Source organism: Pithys albifrons, chromosome 24, assembly GCF_047495875.1.
Source record: "Pithys albifrons albifrons isolate INPA30051 chromosome 24, PitAlb_v1, whole genome shotgun sequence".
In the NCBI taxonomy this organism is placed as follows: domain Eukaryota; kingdom Metazoa; phylum Chordata; class Aves; order Passeriformes; family Thamnophilidae; genus Pithys; species Pithys albifrons.
Window position 1 is genome coordinate 6,737,859 of NC_092481.1, and position 21,688 is coordinate 6,759,546.

The 21,688-nt window shown below is 56.7% G+C and overlaps 2 protein-coding genes across 2 annotated transcripts; one reads left to right on the forward strand and one right to left on the reverse strand.

The window, feature by feature from the left end:
* Positions 1–438: 438 nt before the first annotated feature.
* On the reverse strand, positions 439–9,214 carry BSDC1 (BSD domain containing 1). Its single transcript, XM_071576627.1, has 11 exons — positions 9,167–9,214; positions 8,444–8,504; positions 6,548–6,664; positions 5,565–5,735; positions 5,399–5,453; positions 4,956–5,071; positions 4,531–4,599; positions 4,262–4,343; positions 3,328–3,852; positions 2,424–2,527; positions 439–2,189 (listed from the first exon to the last, which is right to left on the reverse strand). The coding sequence occupies exons 1-11, from the start codon at positions 9,175–9,177 to the stop codon at positions 2,157–2,159; spliced, it is 1,344 nt and encodes a 447-aa protein (XP_071432728.1). The 5' UTR covers positions 9,178–9,214; the 3' UTR covers positions 439–2,156.
* A 50-nt stretch (positions 9,215–9,264) lies between these two features.
* ZBTB8B (zinc finger and BTB domain containing 8B) lies at positions 9,265–17,630 on the forward strand. Its single transcript, XM_071576626.1, has 5 exons — positions 9,265–9,317; positions 10,572–11,173; positions 12,383–12,674; positions 14,779–14,957; positions 16,864–17,630. The coding sequence occupies exons 2-5, from the start codon at positions 10,574–10,576 to the stop codon at positions 17,173–17,175; spliced, it is 1,383 nt and encodes a 460-aa protein (XP_071432727.1). The 5' UTR covers positions 9,265–9,317; positions 10,572–10,573; the 3' UTR covers positions 17,176–17,630.
* The last annotated feature ends 4,058 nt before the right edge of the window (positions 17,631–21,688 follow it).

Consider the following 21,688-nt stretch of genomic DNA (forward strand, 5'->3'; position numbering starts at 1 on the left):
TCATGTCGTGTCACTGGTGTCCCATCACCTGTCACTCGTGTCGTGGCATTCATGTCACTCATGTCCATCACCTGTCACTGCTGTCCTGTCACTGCTGTCCTGTCACTGGTGTCCCATCACCCGTCACTCATGTCGTGTCACTCGTGTCACTGGTGTCCTGTCACTGGTGTCCCATCACTTGTCACTCATGTCGTGTCACCAGTGTCCTGCCACCTGCCACTCGTGTCCCATCACTGGCATGCTGTCACCTGTCACTTGTGTCTCTTCCCTTCTGTCCCCTTTCCTCCTGTCCTGCCCCATGTCCCATCCCGTGTGTCCCACCCCTTTGCACCCTGTCCCCATGTCCCCTCCACACACCCCACACGTGTTCTGAGCCCCGAATGGCCCTGTCTGTGTCCCCCCACCCCACGGGGAGTGACAACACCCAGCCAGGCAGACTCGGAGAGTTCCTTTAATTGCTGTTAATTACTGCAAGTCTGTAAAAGGTTTGGAGAAAGTCCTCGTTACAAAACTACCAGCTGCTAGAATTGATCCTGGTTTTCACCCCAGCTAGAAAAGGCTCAGGGAGATGCAGAACAGTTCAGAACAGGGAATATTGCACGACCAACCCAAGGGTTAATTTGACTAAAGAAGAGAAGAAAGTGACACAGATGAGAGCTCTGCCCAGGGACCAGCTGGCACTGCCACCAGCACAGCCCGAGGGACACGGCCCCGAGACCCCTCCCCAACACCCCACTGGTGTCCCCTGCCCACCACAGCTAAATCTGAGCCAGGACAAGGGCAGGCTCTGCTGGAGCCACCTCACCCCAGGCAGAGCTGTCCCCAGTCCCCAGGGGTTTGGCAGGACTGGGATGCTCCCACCTGGAGTCACCTGTGTGGGCAGAATGTCCCCATGGGAGGGAAAACCACAGAAAACCCACCCCAAAACCCCAAGTCCTCCAAGTGCACCCCATGTAGTGCTGTCCAAACCCAGCAGGGACCCCACAGCTCCAGTGGGGCAGCCCTGGAAGGGGCAGGACAAAGGCATCACATGTTAAACCACCACCTCACAGGCCAGGGAGAGCACCCAGGGCACTGTCCCCTTGGGATAACTCTGTATTAGCAACATAGTGTGTCATTAAAGGGAAACCACCCCAAAAAGAGGCTGTGGGACTGAAGGAAGCATTACAAGCAGTCACAGGGGCTTCAGGGAGGAATTCAAGTGAGCACAGCAAAGTTCATCACCCTGGTGGCTGTGGGACCTGGCACGGGGGGGACAGGAGGGGTCAGGGGGGACACGGCCCCCCCAGCAGGTACCACCCACATTTGGGAGCCTCTGCCTTCCCCCAGGCTGGCAGAGGGAATGGCCAAGCAGAGCTTAAAGTGGTCAGTGGGTCAGGCTGGGGTTTGTAAGGGCTGAACTGGGCACCACAACGAGGGGTTCTGCTCCAGGGGTGACCCAACCCCAGCAGGGCTCAAGAAAGAACAAGCCATAAGTGCTTTGCTTGGAGAATGGAACGAGGCAGGACACAAAGCCCAGTGCAGGGAGGTGGTGCAGCTGCACAGGGGGAGCAGCAGGCCCTGGCTCCTCAAGGAGCTGCTGCTCCTGCAGCAGGAAATGGGAGTTTCCATGAGAAAAAGCTTCCAAGACAAAAAGCCAGGCAGAAGCTCAGGGTTTGGCAGGGGGTTGGCTCTTTCCAGGGTCAAAGCCACAAGCCAAGTGCCTTTTCCTGCAGCACCTCCAGCTTCCAGGCCCTCCCTGTGTGCTCCTCAGGGACAGCCACATCCAGGAGCCCCTCAGCTGTGGGTTACACGTGCACACACAAGCAGACAAGGAGCCAGCTGGCACCTGGCAGCACCAAACACCCCTGCCAGGGGTCTGAGTGCCCCAGGACCCCTCACTCTGCCTACACCCACCACATCAGGGCAGTCAGTTGTGGCCTGGCCAAACTCTGGGACCTACAGACAAGATGGGCTACGAGTGTCAGGGACCTCCTGCTTCCTCCTGGATCTGAAGGGGTCACTTGAGTTACCCACAGGATTCAGCAGGAATGAAACTCCTCCAGCCTGGAAGTGCAATCCCCAGCACAGTCACACACAAAGGAACAGCCAGTCTGTGGTTTGCTTCACATTCGATGGTGGAAATGAGCCTGTGACACACACTGGGAGCAGTTGGTTTATTCCCAGTCTTCCCACTCTTCATCTTCCAGCTGCAAGCGAGAGGAACAGCCCTCAGTTTGGCTCTGGAACTCCACAGCTCCTCCCACCCAGGGCAGCTGAGCCAGCACAAAGCCTGATGTATCCTCACACCCCCACACCCTCCCAACAGGGATTCTCCTGCTCTGTTCCCCTTGGGAAGGCTCCCCCAGCCCCTCTGCTCCTGCAGCATCACCCCGGGGGGTTGGGGATGGTTTGGGGGAGCAATTCTGTCCCCCCTGACTCACCTCCCCTGACATTTCCACCTTGGACAGTGCCAGCTGCACCTCCTCTTCAGTCATGTCCAAATCAAAGTCCTTCTCCCAGTCCTCACTGATGTCTGTGCTGGAGCCTGGAAGCACAAACAGCCCCACTGAGCCCCCAGAGCTGCACCTGCACTCCAGACACTCAAACGTGTCCTCTGGCCTGGGAGAACTGGGGTGTGTCTGGTTCCAGTCACACAGAAAACACAACAGATTGGGAATGACACAGATAGAGCTGTCATCACCCCCAAGGGAAGAACCTCCTGAGGCACAGGAGCAGCAGGGACACTCCTGGGGTGACAGGGAGAGGGAAGGAGCTACCACATTCCATTTCCCAGCCTATCCAGGGCCCAAAGGCACCCAAGGACCAAAGGTCTGCTCTGGTCAGCCAGCAGCCTTTTGATTTCTTGCCCAGTTCCATTCCACACTCATACCCAGTTCCTGACACTCAGGTGGGTCCTGAGTTGTTGCAGTGGCTTTCTAAGCCCAGAACCAGCACACCCACTACCCTGGGGGAGCTGCAGCAGGCTCTGCCCAAGGCAGGATCCCTGCAAGGAAAGGCTTGGAAAGGGAGCCAGCCAGAGCAGTGACATGTCCCTGATCTCAGTCCTGGAGGAGTCCCACCCTCTGTTCTGCTGAGGGAACATGGAATGGGGCTCAGGACAGGGATGAGGACAGAGCCAGCTGTGCCACCAGCCCTGCTGAGAGCAGACTGTCCCCAACTGATGTGACCAACGTGATGCTCCCCAACAGCCTAAGGATTTACTTCCACTTCAGATTCAGCCATCAGGATCTACCCTCCGTGGGGCACTCTGGCAAAATCCCATCCCCATAAAGCCAGAGCCCTTTCCCCAGGAGCTGCCACCCCCAGGGGGTTCCCCACACACACCTTTCTTGCCGTTGTTGGAGGGGGTGGATTTCCCACTATCCGAGTTGAGCTCGAAGACTCGCAGATCTGTGGGCCCCTCCTCTCTCAGAGTCTCTGTCCTGCCCTGGCCTTTGCTCTCCCCCTCTCTGAGCTCTGCCCCAGCTGCTGGCTCCAAGGATGCTGCTGATTCCCGAGCAGGTGCAGAAGGCTGAGCAGCTTCTGGGGCCTTTGGCAGGGAGCTCTGCTCCTCCAGGGTGGCCTCCTGCAGCCTCTGGGTGAGCTCTGTGGTGCCAGGGGGCTGTGCTCCAGTCTGTGGCTGTGCAGCAGGCACAGAGGCAGGGTTTGCAACCTGAGTCACGAGGGACACGCTCTCGCTGCTCTCCGAGGGGCTCAGCTCCGGGGGCAGGGCTGCCCAGCTGCCCTCGGGGGGGCCCTGGGGGGCACGGGGTGGGGATCCCTCCGGGGCTGCCAGGGCACACTCTTTCTGTGCTGCTTCTGGAAATGTGATGTTTGCACAAGGCAGGGGGGACATCCCCAAGAACTCCTCTGTAGGGAGGCAGAAGAGAAGGGAGAGATGTTTCAGCAAGCACAGCAGCAGCTGGGCTGGGAGCTGGAGTTCACAGAATCATGGGATATCCTGAGCTGGATCCCACAGGGATCATCCAGTCCAACTCAAGGCCCTGCACAGACACCCCAACAATCCCACCCTGACCCTCAGAGCGTTGTCCAAACCCTCCTGGAGCTCTGGCAGCCTTGGGGCCGTGCCCACTGCCCTGGGGAGCCTGGTCAGTGCCCACCACCCTCTGGGGGAAGAACCTTTCGCTGAGATCCCACCTGACCCTGCCCTGGCACAGCCCCAGCCCTTCCCTCAGGTCTTGTCACTGATCCTCTGCTGCCCCTCATGATCTGTGGGAGCGAGGAGGAGCCCCCCAGAGAGCCCCAAAATGTGGCCCACCTTCATCCTCCTCCCAGCCTGGCTCCTCCTGGTGCATGCTCTGCTCTGCTCGCTGCTTCAGAGCCTCCCTCCGGGCTTCATCCTGCAGGGAACGCACCGTCAGCGGCCACACAGGCCCCAGCCCTCCTTCCCCAAGGCACTGCCATGTCAGGGACAACCAGAGGCAGCCCAGCCCCTGCTTTTTCCAGGAGAAGCACCTCCTCCCTCTGCTCTGCACTGGGGGCCTCCCTGGCTGCCGTGCCCACCCCAGGGATCCAGCCCTGCCCCACCTGCTCCAGGCGATGCACTTTGTAGAAGTAGCGCTGCCAGAACTCCGAGTGGGAAACGGCCACGGGGACCTGGGGGTGACACAGGAATGGGGTGAGCCCTTCACAGGGAGGGGCTGCCACGCTCCCCTCTGCTCCCCTCTGCAGCTGCCCCTGCACACCACGGGTTTGCAGGGGCACAGACCTGGGGCTGGGCCTCAGGAACACACTGGCAGAGGCTCCAACACACTCTGAAGTTCCAAAGAAATTCCTGTTCCAGGCCCATGACAAGCACGGAATAAACCACAACCTGCTGCCCAAACCCCATGCAACCCCTTTGCCACAGTGTACCAAGCAACCATGCCAGCCCAGGGGCCCAGGCAGCTCAGGGCCCCCCTGCCCCCCTGCCCAGGTGAGGAGCTGCCCACAGGGGCCAGGCAGGGCCTCACCATTTTGGTGTAGAGCGCCCGGATGGACGGGCTGGTGGCCAGGAGCTCTGCAACCTCCCCCTTCTTCTCCTCCAGGCTGAACTGAGCAAGCCAGGCCTCCAGCAGCTCAGCAGGGCCTGTGTGGGACAAGCACAGGGACAACAGGCCTTGGCACAAAACAGCAGGAAGGGTTTGGGGCAGTTTAATTGGAGAGATGCTACAGGGGGCAAAGGAGGAGGGAGATGCGGGGCTGGAAGCCCAGAAAATGTCACAAGGTCAAGGAGCACCAGTTTAAACTGGGGCTAAATTCCACAACACAACAGACAGATGTGCTCTCCAGGAATGGTGATCCCAGCTGCAGCCCAAGCCAGCAGCCCCACTGGGGAGCTCCAGATGGATCCCAGACCCCCAGAAGGCCCAGCTGGGCTGGGCAGCACCCCAGAATTGCCCCAGACCCCCCATACCATCAGGCTCGTTGCAGTAGGTGGCTGGGTCTGACTGGAGGCTGTAGAGACGAGCCTGGAGGAGACACACAGGGCAGAGCTGTCAGGGCAGGGGCAGCAGCAGAGCCCAGGCACAGGGCTCAGGATCCTGCACCCCAGAGCTTCTCTCTGGGAATGGGCCCCTCACCTTGGCACTGTCGTAGGGCTCGGTGGTACCTGAGGGTGTTGCCATCAGAGTTATAACGTCACAGTCAATGGTCTTGTCTGGGGAGGGGGCAAAGGTGTCCGAGATGACCCCCAGGAAGTCAGACAGCCCCTTCCTCACCTTCTCAGTGGCACCTGAGGAACCTTCTGTCCTCTTCAAGAGAAGAAGCAGCACAGTGTCAGAGGCAGTAACTGCCTGCAGCAGCAGGACAAGGCTCACAGCTTTGTGGACTGGATCCTTTAACAAAGCAGGATGTCTCTCCCTTCAAGAAGGTGCTAAGGAAGGGGCTTCCTGGGCTGCAAGGGTGTGCTGGGAGGCTCCTGCCTCAGGCAGGCAGGATTTGTGACAGGTTTGGGGGAAACTGAGCCCAGGCTTTGTGGGCAGGACACAGCCAGGTTTGGGATGGGCCGTGCAGGGCTGAGGTTGAGATCCAAAGTCATGCACAGTGACCCTGCCAGGATCAAACCTGCACAGCTCAGGGGCAGAGGGGAACCTTCCTCTGCTCAGCTACAGGGGCATGGAGTGACAGGACAAGGGGAACAGCCTGAGGCTGGAGGAGGGCAGGGTTTGGTGGATGTTGGGAAGGAATCCTTCCCTGGGAGGGTGGGCAGGGTGAGAAGCTGTGGCTGTCCCAACCCTGGGTGTGTCCAAGGCCAGTTTGGAGCAATCTGGGATAGTAGAAAGTGTCCCAGCCCATGGCAGGGGGTGGGACTGGATGATCTTTAATCCCTCCCAACCCAAACCCTCCCAACCCAAACCACCCCAACCCAAACCACCCCATAACTCAATGACCTCCAGCAGTTCCTCCCCACCACAAGGAAACCCCCCAGAGTGCTCAGCACCAATCCTGCACTGCAACAACAACCTGAAGGTCACGGCTGGGCTTCTTCCTGTGTCCCCAGTGTGCAGGACCACCCTGTGCCCTCCCTTCTCCCTGTGGCACAGCCCTGCCAGCCCCTGCTCACCGCCAGCCTGTCCTTGACCACGCTGGCTGTGGCCGCGATGGTGCAGGCGGTGTCGTGCTGCACCACCTGGGTGAACTCTGCCAGGTCCCTCTTCATGAACTCCAGGGCTTCTGTGGACTGCAGGGACACAACAGAGTCACCTTGGAACCTTTGGGTGCTCCAGAAATCATAGAATGGATTGGGCTGGAAAAGATCTCCGAGATCAGTAAGTCCAACCCTTGATCCAACCCCACTGTGATCACCAGCCCAGGGCACGGAGTGCCCTGGGCTGGTGATCACAGTAGGGTTGGATCAAGACATGGTTGGATCAAGACATGGTGGATTCTCACTCAGTGCCACATCCACAGAATCATAGAATGGATTGGGTTGGAAAAGACCTCCGAGATCATCAAGTCCAACCCTTGGTCCAACTCCAGTCCCTTTACCAGATCATGGCACTCAGTGCCACGGCCAAGCTCAGCTGAAAAACCTCCAGGGATGGGGAATCCACCCCCTCTCTGGGCAGCCCATTCCAATCCCTGAGCACTCTCTCTGCAAAGTATATTTTCCTGCTCTCCAACTTCAATTTCCCCTGGCAGAGCTTGAGCCCATCGTGCCCCCTTGTCCTATTGCTGAGTGCCTGGGAGAAGAGACCAACCCCCACCTGGCCAGAACTTCCCTTCAGGCAGTTCCAGACAGTGCTGAGGTCACCTCTGAGCCTCCTCTTCTCCAGGCTGAACACCCCCAGCTCCCTCAGCCTCTCCCCACAGCACTTGTGCTCCAGTCCCTTCTCCAGCCTCGTTGCTCTTCTCAGTTGGGTTGGAAGAGACCTCTGAGATCATCAACCCTTGATCCAACCCCACTGTGATCACCAGCCCAGGGCACTCAGTGCCCTGGGCTGGTGATCACAGTAGGGTTGGATCAAGACATGGTTGGATCAAGACATGGTGGATTCTCACAGTGGGGTTGGATCAAGACATGGTGGATTCTCACTCAGTGCCACATCCACAGAATCACAGAATGGATTGGGTTGGAAAAGACCTCTGAGATCATCAAGTCCAACCCTTGGTCCAACTCCAGTCCCTTTACCAGATCATGGCACTCAGTGCCACGGCCAAGCTCAGCTGAAAAACCTCCAGGGATGGGGAATCCACCCCCTCTCTGGGCAGCCCATTCCAATCCCTGAGCACTCTCTCTGGGAAGGATTTTTTCCTGCTCTCCAACTTCAATTTCCCCTGGCAGAGCTTGAGCACCCCCTGTCCTGTTGCTGAGTGTTCACCCCAAACTGTCCCACACCCAGGTGGGAGCCCCTGGCCCAGTCTGTGCAATGGGTAAGGCCAGAGCAACCAGAATAAACCAGAATAACAACAGTTAACAACAACATTTGCTATTCCCAAACCATTCAAGTAGGAGGGTTTGTTTTTTTTCAAGCTGAGAACAGAAAAACCCAGGTTAGGAAAAGGCTTGTCCTGAGTTCTGGGTGTGATTAACACCAGCAGAGCTGCCACAGGCAGGAAATTACACACCACAAAGGCCTCCCTGCCAGGGCTGAGTGTCCCTTGTGGGGCAGAGCCTGGGGCTGCTCCCCTGGGGCAGGAGAGCCCTGCATGGAACCCAGAGCCCCAGGGCCTGAGCCCCCAAAATCCCAGAGACCCCAAAATCCCAGAGCCCCCAAAATCTGAGACCCAAAAATCCCAGAGCCCCCCCAGCCTCCCTCCAACCTCTCAGATCACCCCAAACTCCCAGAGCCTCCAAAACTCCCAGAGCCCCTCCAGATCCCCCCAAACTCCCAGAGCCCCCCAAACTCCCAGAGCCCCCCAAAATCCCAGAGTCCCCCCACATCCTCCCAGACACCCCAAAATCCCAGAGCCCTCCCCAGAGCCCCCCAAAGACCAGAGATCCCCCCCCCAGTCCCACCTTCTCCTTGACAGCCTGGTAGCTCTGCTGCAGCCAACTGCGCCACCAGCCACCGTCCTCCCTGGGGACAGACAGAGAGTCAGGACACACAGACAGGGACAGGGACAGGGACAGGGGCAGGGACAGGGACAGGGACACAGGGACACAGGGACAGGGACAGGGGCAGGGACAGGGACACAGGGACACAGGGACAGGGACAGGGACAGGGGCAGGGACAGGGACAGGGGCAGAGGCAGAGGCAGGGGCAGGGGCAGGGGCAGGAACAGGGGCAGGGACAGGGACAGGGACAGGGACACAGGGACAGGGACAGGGACAGGGGCAGGGACAGGGGCAGGGACAGGGACAGGGACAGGGACAGGGACACAGGGACAGGGACAGGGACAGGGACAGGGGCAGGGACAGTCAGACAGATACAGACACACAAACAGACACACAGAGCCTGGGCCAGACCTTGATCCAGACTTCAAAGCCCAGTCCCAGCCCCCAGATCCAGCCCCAGCCCCAGATCCCGACCTCAAACTCCAAATTCAGTCCCAGATCCCGGCCCCGATCCCGACCCCAAACCTCAGACCCAGCCCCAGATCCCGACCCAGACTCGGATCCTGACCCAGATCCTGATCCCAAACCTCAGACCCACACCCAGATCCAGCCCCCGATGCCGACCCCAAGCCCCCCATCCCACCCCCACACACCCCCCACACCCCCCGGCCGTGCCCAGCTCACCCCTCCGCCATCTTGGCGGTGTGACGTCACCAATATTTACCGACCCCTCACCCGGTGCGCTGTGACGTCACTTCCGTCCCGCTCCGGGGGCGCGGCCCGGGTACGGCGGCCGGGAGGGACCGGGAGGGACCGGCACCGGTACCGGGCGGAGGTGAGCGCCGAGCGGGGCACCCAGCGCTGCCCGGGCACCGGGAGGGGGTTCCTTGGAGCAGGGAGGGATCCGGGCACCGGGCAGGACGGGCAGGATGGTCCAGGCCGTCCCGGAGCATCCTCGGTGCCTGCCGCGGGCTGTCCCTGTCCCCGCTGTCTCCAGTGTGTCCCCCTCGTGTCCCCGCTGTCCCCTCTGTGTCCCCGCTGTCCCCTCTGTGTCCCCGCTGTTCCCTCTTTTCCCCAGTCCTCTGTGTGTCCCTGCTCTGTCCCTCTCTGCGTCCCCCGTCCCTCTGTCCCATCGGGGGTGGTGGCAGGTTGGTGGCCCCCCATTCCCGGCGCTGACTGTCCCCTCTGTGTCCCCCTGTCCCCCGTGTGTCCCCCTGTCCCCACTGTCCCATCAGGGGTGGTGGCAGGTCAGTGTCCCCCCCATTCCCAGTGCTGACTGTCCCCTCTCTGTCCCCCTGTCCCCTCTGTGTCCTCCTGTCCCATCGGGGGTGGTGGCAGGCTGGTGTCCCCCCCATTCCCGGTGCTGACTGTCCCCTGACTGTCCCCCTGTCCCCTCTGTCCCATCAGGGGTGGTGGCAGGTCAGTGTCCCCCCATTCCCGGCACTGACTGTCCCCTGACTGTCCCCCTGTCCCTGCTGTCCCACTGGGGGGTGGTGGCAGGTCGGTGTCCCCCCATTCCTGGTGCTGACTGTCCCCCTGTCCCCTCTGTGTCCCCCCTGTTCCCTCTGTCCCGTCAGGGGTGGTGGCAGGTCGGTGTCCCCCCATTCCTGGCACTGACTGTCCCCCTGTCCCCTCTGTCCCATCAGGGGTGGTGGCAGGTCAGTGTCTCCCCATTCCCGGCACTGACTGTCCCCTGACTGTCCCCCTGTCCCTGCTGTCCCACTGGGGGGTGGTGGCAGGTCGGTGTCCCCCCATTCCCGGTGCTGACTGTCCCCTGACTGTCCCCCTGTCCCCAGTGTGTCCCCCCTGTCCCTTCTGTCCCATCAGGGGGTGGTGGCAGGTCAGTGTCCCCCCATTCCTGGTGCTGACTGTCCCCTGACTGTCCCCCTGTCCCTGCTGTCCCACTGGGGGGTGGTGGCAGGTCGGTGTCCCCCCATTCCCGGCGCTGACTGTCCCCCTGTCCCCTCTGTGTCCCCCTGTCCCCCCCATCCCCTCTGTCCTGTTGGGGGGTGGTGGCAGGTCGGTGTCCCCCCATTCCCGGCGCTGACTGTCCCCCTGTCCCCTGACTGTCCCCTGTCCCCCGGCACAGCCATGGAGGTGCAGTCCTACCACACCAAGCTGCTGGGGGAGCTGAACGAGCAGCGCAAGCGCGACTTCTTCTGCGACTGCAGCATCATCGTCGAGGGCCGCATCTTCAAGGCCCACAAGAACATCCTGTTCGCCAACAGCGGCTACTTCCGGGCGCTGCTCATCCACTACATCCAGGACAGCGGCCGCCACAGCACGGCCTCGCTCGACATCGTCACCTCCGAGGCCTTCGCCGTCATCCTCGACTTCCTCTACTCGGGCAAGCTCGACCTGTGCGGGGACAACGTCATCGAGGTGATGTCGGCCGCCAGTTACCTGCAGATGACGGACGTGGTGTCCTTCTGCAAGGCCTACATCCGCTCCTCGCTGGACATCTGCAGGAAGATGGAGCGGGAGGCCGCGCTGTGCCAGGCCGAGGCCGAGGGCTCCGTGCCGGGCTCGGCCCTGCAGGACAAGGAGGGGGGTCTGGGCTGCCAGAGGGACCCCCCGTGTGGGGGCCATGGCAGCTGCCACCACCCTCTGGAGCTGGCGGGGCGGGACCCCCTCGCTGGGGACGGCGTGGATGGAGAGAACTCGGTGCTGCCCAAGGGTGTGGAGCCCAAGGTGGGGTTGTGGTTGGGTAAAACTTGGTTGTGATGATGCCCAGGGTCAGGGGTTCAATCCCCTGTGTGGGCCATTGAATGAAGAGTTGGGCTCGATGAGCCTTGTGGGTCCAGCTCAGAATAGTCTGAGATTCTGTGAATGGGTTGGGAGGAACCTTAAAGCTCATCCAGTGCCACCCCCTGCCATGGGCAGGGACACCTCAGTTGGTTAAAACTTGGTTGTAATGATGCCCAAGGTCATGAGTTCAATCCCTTCTGTGGGCCTTTGACTTCAGAGTTGGACTCGATGATCCTTTTGGTCCCTCCCAACTCAGACCAGTCTGGGATTCTGTGAATGGGTTGGGTTGGGAGGAACCTTAAAGCTCATCCAGTGCCACCCCCTGCCATGGACAGGGACACCTCAGTTGGTTAAAACTTGGTTGTAACAATGCCCAAGGTCAGGGGTTCAATCCCCAGGGTGGGCCATTGACTGAAGAGTTGGGCTCAATGAACCCTGTGGGTCCCTCCCAGCTCAGCACAGTCTGGGGTTCTGTGATTACACAGCAGAGGTGGGATCAGTCTGTGATCCAAGGGGATCCTTATTCAGTCTGTAAAACACACTGTTATCATGGCCAGGGTCACACAGAGGCTCCTGCTCTCACACTGAGTGTCACTGGGCAAGCAAAGCTCAACACCTTTTATACAATTAGCTCCAAATCTTATCATTATGAACACTCCTTGCACTTATGTATAAATTCTATTATTTATGCCTTACATTGTTTACTATAAGGTGGTTTGCTATAACACACTGTCCCTTCAAACCCCACTCTTCTTCACCCCTTTTGCCCAGGCTCAGCCCCACCTTGTGTTAGAAAGTACTTGTTTTACATGATAGAAAGTATTTATTTTACATGTAAAAAGTACTTGTTTTACATGCCAGAAAGTATTAATTTTACATGCTAAAAAGTATTTATTTTACATGTAAAAAGTGCTTGTTTTACATGCCAGAAAGTATTTATTTTACATGCTAAAAGGTATTTATTTTACATACTTGGAGCTCCTTCCCCCCTTTATTGTCACACATTCCAGTGACCCTCAGTTCCTTTTGTACCTTCAACTGTCCATAGCTGGGCAGGTCCTTCCTTGCAAACAGTCACACCTCAAAATACTGACCTTAAAACCTTCTCCTAAGAGTGACATTTTCATGCCAGGTTTGTGCTCCCTGTTTCAGCTGGAGCCCGACGAGGGCGAGGTGGAGGTGGAGGTGGGCGAGCGACTGGTGCCATTCCCAGCCCCATTCCAGGTTCTGGAGCACATGGAGGAGGCCCAGCCCATGGACCTGGCCTGCAACAACTACCACATGAAGCAGTTCCTGGAGGCTCTGCTGCGCTCGAGCTCGGCCCAGAGGAAGGAGGAGGTGGTGCAGCACCTGGTGCGGGGCCTGGAGGGCAGGACAGAGGACAGCGGAGTGGCCCTGAGCTCCATGGGGGACATCCACGGTGACTGGTATGGAGAGGACACAGGTGAGGATGGGGCAGCAGGCTGGGCACTGCAGGGAGCCTTTCCTGTGCTGAATGTTGTGGCAGAGTGAAATAAACTCCTGCCTGGACCTCCAGAGCAGCTGTGCTTGTTTGTTCAGTGCAGCCCGTGGGAGGTGAGTGTTCCCCAGAGCCCTCTGGGACAGGAGCTGGAGCTCAGTGTGGGGGATTCTGCTCCAATAAACAGACTCATCTGAGACCTCTGTGAATTTTTGGAGGGTTTTCCTCTCATGATGCCCATGTTCCAAGGAGCAATCCAGGAGGAGCTGAGCTGCTGCAGGACCTGGCACAGCAGAGGGAGCTCATCCCAGTGGAATTCCTGCCAGCACTTCTGCTGGGTGATGGTCTCTTTGCTCTTGCTCAGAACTTCAAAGGGCAGAAATCAGTTTAATCCAGTACTAAGGGACACCTGCAAGTCCTTTTAAAGCTTTAAACTCCATGGAACTGCATAAAGATGAGACCTTTTGGGGGCCAACTCACTTTGCAAGCTGTTGGTCACTGAGGTTCCACTGCTGTCCCAAGCCCAGCACCTGCTGGAATATCTCAGGAATATCCTGGGAGAAGTGTCAGGGACCTGGAGAAGAGCAAAGTCACATCCATGTGCATTTCTCCTGAAGTGGACAATAAAGATTTGGGCACTTTATCTGTTTTTTGGTAACTGCCTCATCCAAGATGGGAGGTGGCTGTGACAAACTGCAGGTGGCACCGCCATGGGGGATGTGACAAATGCCACAGGGCTGTGGGCACAGGCAGGGCTGGCACTGAGTGTTTGCTGTGCCCAGCAAGTCTGGAGTTGTGTCATCTGCAGCTCAAGCCTGCCCAGGTGATTCCAAAGCCAATAAAACAGATCCATTCTCAGGTACATTTACCAAGATAAAACAGATGCATTTACAAAGTCAGGTGCAAAGAGAGAATTAAATTTGAAGGTCAGGTTGTACATAAACATGGGCATTGCCAAGTTTGCCAGCATCAGGCAGGTGTGAGCTTCCCTCCCAGCACAGGGGTGGAGATGTGATGCCAAAGGATTAGTATTCCCTGTTCCAGGCTCTGATTCAGGGCAGTGTTTGCATGTCAAGCCCTGAGCCCTTCACAGGCAGGTGGGGCAGCACAACAGCCCTTTATTAAGGTTTGTCCAACCCACTATCAAAAGGTGTGTCTGATATTAATGACATGGGAGTGAGAGTCACCCCACCCAATGCTGGACCTTCACAGGGCATTGCTAATCCCTGCTGGGCACTTGGAAGCTCCTCTGAAAGCAAACCCCAAACCCAGTTCTTGGTGCTCTCTGGAGGTGCCTCTTTCCCCTCCCAGTGCTGTGAAGGGAACGAGGATGACAAGAACAGATGTGGACATTTGAAAATACGAGCAGTGTTTATCCCAAGTGCCAGCCTGAGTGCAACAACCTTCTGTCAGGGCTTTGTATGTCTCATTCCTGGTGTCTTGTGGCAATGCTGAGGCAGCAGCACCAGTGAAAGCTGAGAAGGGAAACTCTCCCTCTGCTCAGTGCTTCCAAGGTCCTGTTTTAGCAGAGAAACACAAGGAATGCAGGGCTTGGTTTCTCTTCCCTCACTCCTACTCAGAGCACATCTACCACTAAATCTCTGCTCCACTGTCAGGACACCTGATCTCTCTATCAAATAATGCAACCATCTCCCTTTTAATGATTTATTAACAGCCTGGAGATTTTAAGAGAGGAAAAAGAGAGTGAAGTTTGAGTGTTTGATGCTCTTGCCTTCCTACATATGAAAACCCACAGGCATGATCTGTGCCAGCCCTGAGAGCTCCTGGTGACAGTGACACTGACTTTGTGATTTTATCAGTTCTTATTTTAAAGCAGTGAGGGAATGGATCTGTTTTATTGGCTTTGGAATCACCTGAGCAGGCCTGAGCTGCAGATGACACAACTCCAGACTTGCTGGGTGCTGCAAACACTCAGTGCCAGCCCTGCCCGTGCCCACAGCCCTGTGGCATTTGTCACATACCCCATGGCTGTGCCACCTGCAGTTTGTCAGAGCCACCTCCGGCCTTCCCAGGGCTGCCCTGCCCGACCCCTGCTCTGTCTGACTCCTCTCTGTGCTTCCCCCCAAAGGTGACGTGCTGGTGGTGCCCATCAAGCTGCACAAGTGCCCCTTCTGCCCCTACACGGCCAAGCAGAAGGGCATCCTGAAGCGCCACATCCGCTCCCACACCGGGGAGAGGCCGTACCCCTGCGAGACCTGCGGGAAGCGCTTCACGCGCCAGGAGCACCTGCGGAGCCACGCGCTGAGCGTGAGTGGGGGGAGCGGGGGGTCTGGGGGGAGCGGGGGGAGCTGGGAGGAACAGGGGGAGCTGGGAGAGCTGGGGGAGCAGGGGGGAGCTGGGGGAGCTGGGGGGGCTGGGGGAGCGGGGGGTGCAGGGGGAGCTGGGGGTCTGGGGGAGCTGGGGGAGCAGGGGGAGCTGGGGGAGCTGGGGGGAGCTGGGGGTGCGGGGGGAGCTGGGGGAGCTGGGGGGAGCTGGAGGGGCTGGGGGAGCTGGGGGGGCTGGGTGGGGCTGGGGGAGCTGGGGATGCAGGGGGAGCTGGGGGGGGCAGGGGGAGCTGGGGGGAGCTGGGGGAGTTGGGGGGAACAGGGGGAGCTGGGGGGAGCTGGGAGAGCTGGGGGTGCGGGGGGAGCTGGGGGAGCTGGGGGGAGCTGGGGGTGCGGGGGGAGCTGGGGGTGCAGGGGGAGCTGGGGGAGCTGGGGGGAGCTGGGGGTGCAGGGGGAGCTGGGGGGGGTGGGAGGAGCTGGGGGAGCTGGGGGAGTTGGGGGAGCTGGGGGGAGCTGGGGGAGCTGGGGGAGCTGGGGGGGCTGGAGGGGCTGGGGGAGTTGGGGGAGCTGGGGGTCCGGGGGGAGCTGGGGGGAGCTGGGGGTGCGGGGGGAGCTGGGGGAGCTGGGGGTCTGGGGGAGCGGGGGGAGCTGGGGGGAGCTGGGGGAGTTGGGGGAGCTGGGAGAGCTGGGGGAGCTGGGGGGGCTGGAGGGGCTGGGGGAGTTGGGGGAGCTGGGAGAGCTGGGGGGGGCTGGGGGGAGCTGGGGGTGCGGGGGGAGCTGGGGGAGCTGGGGGTCTGGGGGAGCGGGGGGAGCTGGGGGGAGCTGGGGGAGTTGGGGGAGCTGGGGGTCTGGGGGAGCGGGGGGAGCGGGGGGGAGCTGGGGGGACCTGGGGGGAGCTGGGGGGTCTGGGGCATGGGCAGAGCCAGAGTGGGGGGAAAGGGGCTTGTTCCACACGCTGAGTGTGAGTGGAGAGAGCAGGGGGAGCTGGGGGAGCGGGGGGGAGCTGGGGGGACTGGGGGTCTGGGGCATGGGCAGCCCAGAGATGGGGATAAAGGTGTTGTTTGGGGCTTGTTCCAGGCCCTGAGTGTGAGTATGGGAGTGCTGGGGAGTCTGGGGGCAAGGACAGCACCAAAGGTGGGGGTACAGAGTCTGCTGGGGGGGTTGTTCCATGTGCTGAGTGGGAGTGGGGAGAGCTGGGGGGTCTGGGGGCATGGACAGCCCAGAGTGGGGGGGAAAGGGGCTTCTGGGGGGCTTGTTCCAGGCCCTGAGTGTGACTGTGGGTGTCTGGGGCATGGCCAGCACCAAACCTGGGGCCAATGTTCCTTACTTGGGCATTGCAGGATACTGAGAGTGAAGTTTCTACTTCTATCATTATGAGTTTTCTACTCATATGTTTAAACACTGATACTGGCTTCATAAAGTTTTTTTATATTGGGTTCATTAATTTTTTTTATATTGGGTTCATTAATTTTTTGGGGTTCATTATTTTTTTTTTTATATTGGGTTCATTAGCTATTTGATTCATTAGGCTGGATATTGGGAAGGAATTCCCCCTGGGAGGGTGGGCAGGCCCTGGCACAGGTGCCCAGAGAAGCTGTGGCTGCCCCAGCCCTGGGAGTGTCCAAGGCCAGGTTGGAGCAACCTGGGATAGTGGAAGGTGTCCCTGCCCATGGCAGGGAATGGAATGGGATGAACTTCAGGTCCCTTCCAACCCAACCCATCCTGTGATTCCATAATTCTTGTACTTATGTAGCCCAAATCCTCGTAGCTGGAAATGCCCTGAGACCATTGGCCCTCCAGCTGGAGTGTGGCTGTTTCCCTGCTCTGGGAATGCTCCCAAACCATCAGGCTGCCCCCTTTGCCCTCAGTCCTCTCCCTCTGCCCTGCAGGTGCATCGCTCCAACAAGCCCATCATCTGCAAGGGCTGCAGGAGAACCTTCACCACGGGGCTGTCCCCGGGGCTGCGGCGCTTCGGGCTCTGCGACGGCTGCACCTGCGTCACCACCACCCACGAGGAGCCCCTGCCCACCAACCTCAGCCTCGTGGAGGCCCCCTCGGAGGGCCAGGACAGGGGGGACCCTGACACCAACTGGCCCATCTACGTGGAGTCTGGGGAGGAGAATGATCCTGGGGAGGATGAGGATGGGGACGACAAGCAGGGGGTGCACAGGAGTCTGTTGGACAGAGAGACGCTGATGTAGCACAGAGAGAACCACAGAACCAACCACAGAACCAACCACAGAATCAATCACAGAACCAACCACAGAACCAACCACAGAACCAACCACAGAATCATGGAATCAATCACAGAACCAACCACAGAACCAACCACAGAACCAACCACAGAACCAACCACAGAACCAATCACAGAATCATGGAATCAATCACAGAACCAACCACAGAACCAATCACAGAACCAACCACAGAACCAATCACAGAACCAACCACAGAACCAATCACAGAACCAACCACAGAACCAACCACAGAACCAACCACAGAACCAATCACAGAATCATGGAATCAATCACAGAACCAATCACAGAACCAATCACAGAACCAACCACAGAACCAACCACAGAACCAATCATAGAACCAATCACAGAACCAATCACAGAACCAACCACAGAACCAATCATAGAACCAACCACAGAACCAATCACAGAATCAATCACAGAATCATGGAATCAATCACAGAACCAACCACAGAACCAACCACAGAACCAACCACAGAACCAATCACAGAACCAATCACAGAACCAACCACAGAATCAATCACAGAATCATGGAATCAATCACAGAATCATGGAATCAATCACAGAATCAATCACAGAGAGGGCAGAGGGAGCCCTGGGAGCCTCCCTGCCAATGGCCAGGCTGCAACACATCCCTGCACATTTGCCCAGTTGGTGACACTGTGCTGGTTTTTATTCCTTTTTTTAACAGAACAATGGGGAGAATTGGAATTTTTAATACTTTTTAAGTTCTCTGTGCTGTGCACCAGAAATCTGTGAAGAATCTTCTTTCTGGGGCTCACAGAGGTTGGACTTGAGCAGTTTCTCTGCCTCCTGGTTTTGCTTTTGCAGGTGGGACATCTCTGTGTTGTTTTGCTGACAGGTTTCTGTTGTGGTCCTTAATCCCTGCTCTGAAAGGGGCACCCCCTTCTCTGTGAGGGTGACATGAAGGTGACATGAAATGAGTTTACATCCCTCACCTTGGGACTTTTTAAAACTTTATTTTGTGAGCCTTCTGCATTGGGACAGTATTACCTGAACTGTAAACCAGAGGAGTTTGCTTAGACTGGATTTGACCTGGAAACTGGGGCAGAAAAACCAGGACAACAAAAATCTGCTGCTGCTGAAAGGGTGGACAGTAAGAACAGTTGTATCTCACATGTCCTTAATTGCAGGAATTCAGAGATCAAGTTTCTCTTCCTGAATTTTTACCACATCTCCCCCTCTCAAGAGCTCAGGCTGCAGATCTTCAGATGTGTCTTTAATGTCACTTGGACATCAGTGGTCTTGGCTTAAGAAATATTAAAGCAAATTGTGGTGTCCAGTGGGCTGGGCTCAGTTTAGACTGAGAGAAATGCCCAAATTCTCCTTTTAAAAGCTGTTGAGCAGATTCCTTGGCAATTCTGACTCTGCCAGATTAAAAAGTAGTTCCACAGCTGGTGTAGCTGAGGGGCAGTGACTTATCCAGCTCTGAGCTGTGCTATAAAAGAGCTCTGAACTCCCTTTTTAATCCTTTCTCTTTTACTATAAATCCCTGTAGAATTTGGGGATCCTTCTCCTGGTTTGTGTTGTTGTATGAATTTATCTGAGCATTTATTTCTACTCTACAAACCCTCCACTCTGGAGCTCCTGTTTCTTTGCTGGGACAGCTCAAGGTTTTCAGAGTGGGTGAGATTTGTTACCTTTCCAGTTCATATAAACTATCAAAACTCAGGCTGGGAAGCTTGAGAAGGAAACCCAAGCCCAGCAGAAAGTCTGTTGGCTTAGGGGTGACCTCCTGTTCCCTGAGGAAGAGACAAAACAAATATACTGTGAAATGAGGCTGTTAATGCTTCTTTCCTCTGCTGTTCTCAAGAGTGTCACCAAAAGGCCAATTTGATGAGTCTCCCTCGAGCACAGCCTGGGTCAGAAACCTGGGGACAGATTTGGCTGACAAAGAATGAGCAGTTCCTCCCTCTGAACCTCAAGAGTTTCTTGAGGTTTTTGGGGTATAAAGACTTTACTCTTGGCAAACCTAAAAACCAAAGAGCCCTCTGATTTAACCAGGTTTGTTTCTTTTCCTGCCTGGTTTTCTTTGACATGTTGAAAAAGGACAGTTGAGCTGCTCTGGCTGTTTCACCCATCACAGTGTCAGGAGTTACCTGTGAGAGGAGATTCTGCCCTCCCAGGGGCTCATCAGAGGGTGTTTGTTTGCTCTGATAAAAGAGGGACTTGCTCTCTCATGGAAAAGAGACTGGGATGGTCTGTGATTTTGGGGGACTCTTGGAATGTAAATAGGGGTCCAGAATGGTGTGTGGTGACCAGAGACCCCCATTGCTGGTCCTGAAGGTGCCACCTCGTTGTAAATCCTGTGGGTGCCACTGGCCATGGGCTGGCACTGGGCAGATGTGGCCAGATGTGGCTGAGCTGTGCCAAGCCTGGGGGACACTCAGAGCAGGGACAACGACCCCCCTGGAAGGTCTGAGTGTTGTCAGAGCTGCAGCAACATCTGCAGGGACCTTTTCCTTCCACCTGTCTTTGGTCTTAGAGGTTGTTGTTGTGTGTGTCGTGCCTAGAGAAGGGAGGGGGGTTGGCCATGCACATCCCACGTGGGAACCACCCCCAGCCTCATTTTCCTGCTGGGATTGTCACCTTGTGCTGCTTTGTTTGTTCCTGGGGAGTCCTTCAGCCTCTGTGTGTAGAAGGGGGTGTAGTTGGTCCCCATTCTTGTGACAGTGTTCATGTGAATCTGTTTCCTTGTGCTTTCCACTTGGTTTTTTGGCTGTTTTCCCCTGAAAACCTTCCATTGTAGGTGCAGCCTCTACAAGCTTTGAGAAAATGATGTGGCTGTTGGAAAATGGTGCTTGAAGAAGAATCAAAATTCATGTTTTTAGGGAAGTTATTTGTAATATAATCTCTTTTCTCAAAGGTTTTTAAGGCCGTGCTGAGGACAGATCTTCAAGTCTTAGCTCGATGTACTTGACTTTGTTTAGGAATGTACATTTTAATGTATTTTTGCACATAATTGCACTGTATTTCACTGGGGGAGTAGAGGCTGCACTGGCATTTGTAGCTCATTTAACCTCTTGGTGCAAGCCCTTGTAAATCTTCCAAATGTGGTCATTTAATTTCCTGATGTTTTGTAAGAGTTTCATAACTGAAGTCCTTTAGTCCAGTTACAATGACAAATTCTTATGAACTGAACCTTATTTGTAGAAGTGACTGAACTATATTTGTGGATCTTGGAGCATTCTGGAGTTTTTTTGATTGTCTAGAAAATAAAACTCTCTGAGAGGGTTGCTTTGATTCTTTTTTTACCATTCAGATGTTGACTGAGTAAACCTGAGAGTGTTTAGATTAAGGCTCATCTTTCAATTTGTTGAATTAAAATTAAAAATTAATAGATCCATTTAATTAATCCAATAAAAAATGAATATATCCATTGCTGGGGACAGACAGTCTGCAAGAAGAATCAGGTTCTTGGCAGGAAAGGACTAAAAGGATCCTGTCCATTTAAACCCCACTCAAGTGGGTTTTTTGGGAAATGTATCCAAAGGGGCTCCAAGGGAGGTGGAGAGGGATTTTTCCTCAGGAACTGGAGTGACAGGACAAGGGAAGGACAAGGGTTCAAACTGCAGAGAGGAGGTTTAGGTTGGATATTAGGAAGGAATTCCTGGCTGGGAGGGTGGGCAGGTCCTGACACAGGTTGGGCAGAGAAGCTGTGGCTGCCCCAGCCCTGGGGGTGTCCAAGGCCAGGTGGGATGGAATGTCTGAAGATTAGGAAGGGAAGGCCAAAAAGGACAGAAAAGGATAAGGTTAAGGCAGAAAGGCTTCCATGGGAAAACAAATAAATATTTGTGGGATATAAGTGGGGTGTCAGAAGCACAGAAATGACCCTGGTGGGAAGAAGAGGAAGGAAAAGAGACACCAAACTTCGAGAGTGAGAAAGTGAGAGGTTCTGGTTTCACTTTCAGACACGTTTTCTGCAGGAGATCAGAGATTCCAGCAGGGAAGAGAAGATGTCACATGTCCTTTGGAGGGAGCTGCAAGTGAAGGGAGAAGGATTTGGGTCACTGGGGCTGCTGTGGTAGATAAAGACATCAAAAGGAGGCATGTGGGGCATCCCATCCCATCCCATCCATCCCATCCCATCCATCCCACCCCACCCCATCCCACCCCACCCACCCATCCCCATCCCATCCCACCCCACCTACCCCATCCCATCCCATCCCATCCCATCCCACCCCATCCCATCCCATCCCATCCCATCCCATCCCATCCCATCCCATCCCACCCCATCCCATCCCATCCCATCCCATCCCATCCCATCCCATCGATCCCATCCCATCCCACCCCATCGATCCCATCCCATCCCATCCCATCCCATCCCATCCCATCGATCCCATCCCATCCCACCCCATCGATCCCATCCCATCCCATCCCACCCCATCCCATCCCATCCCACCCCACCCCACCCCACCCCGTGCCGGGCGCTGCGGCGGCC

What these genes read in the sequence shown, in the direction of transcription:
- BSDC1 (XM_071576627.1), bottom strand. An exon ending in TGGTCAAGGACAGGCTGGCG is followed by an intron (nt 5,736 to 6,547) that starts GTGAGCAGGGGC and finishes CTTCTCTTGAAG; the next exon opens with AGGACAGAAGGTTCCTCAGG. An exon ending in AGGTGGAAATGTCAGGGGAG is followed by an intron (nt 2,190 to 2,423) that starts GTGAGTCAGGGG and finishes TCTCGCTTGCAG; the next exon opens with CTGGAAGATGAAGAGTGGGA.
- ZBTB8B (XM_071576626.1), top strand. Translation starts at nt 10,574, where the DNA reads ATGGAGGTGCAGTCCTACCACACCAAGCTGCTGGGGGAGCTGAACGAG. An exon ending in CTGGTATGGAGAGGACACAG is followed by an intron (nt 12,675 to 14,778) that starts GTGAGGATGGGG and finishes TTCCCCCCAAAG; the next exon opens with GTGACGTGCTGGTGGTGCCC. An exon ending in TGCGGAGCCACGCGCTGAGC is followed by an intron (nt 14,958 to 16,863) that starts GTGAGTGGGGGG and finishes TCTGCCCTGCAG; the next exon opens with GTGCATCGCTCCAACAAGCC.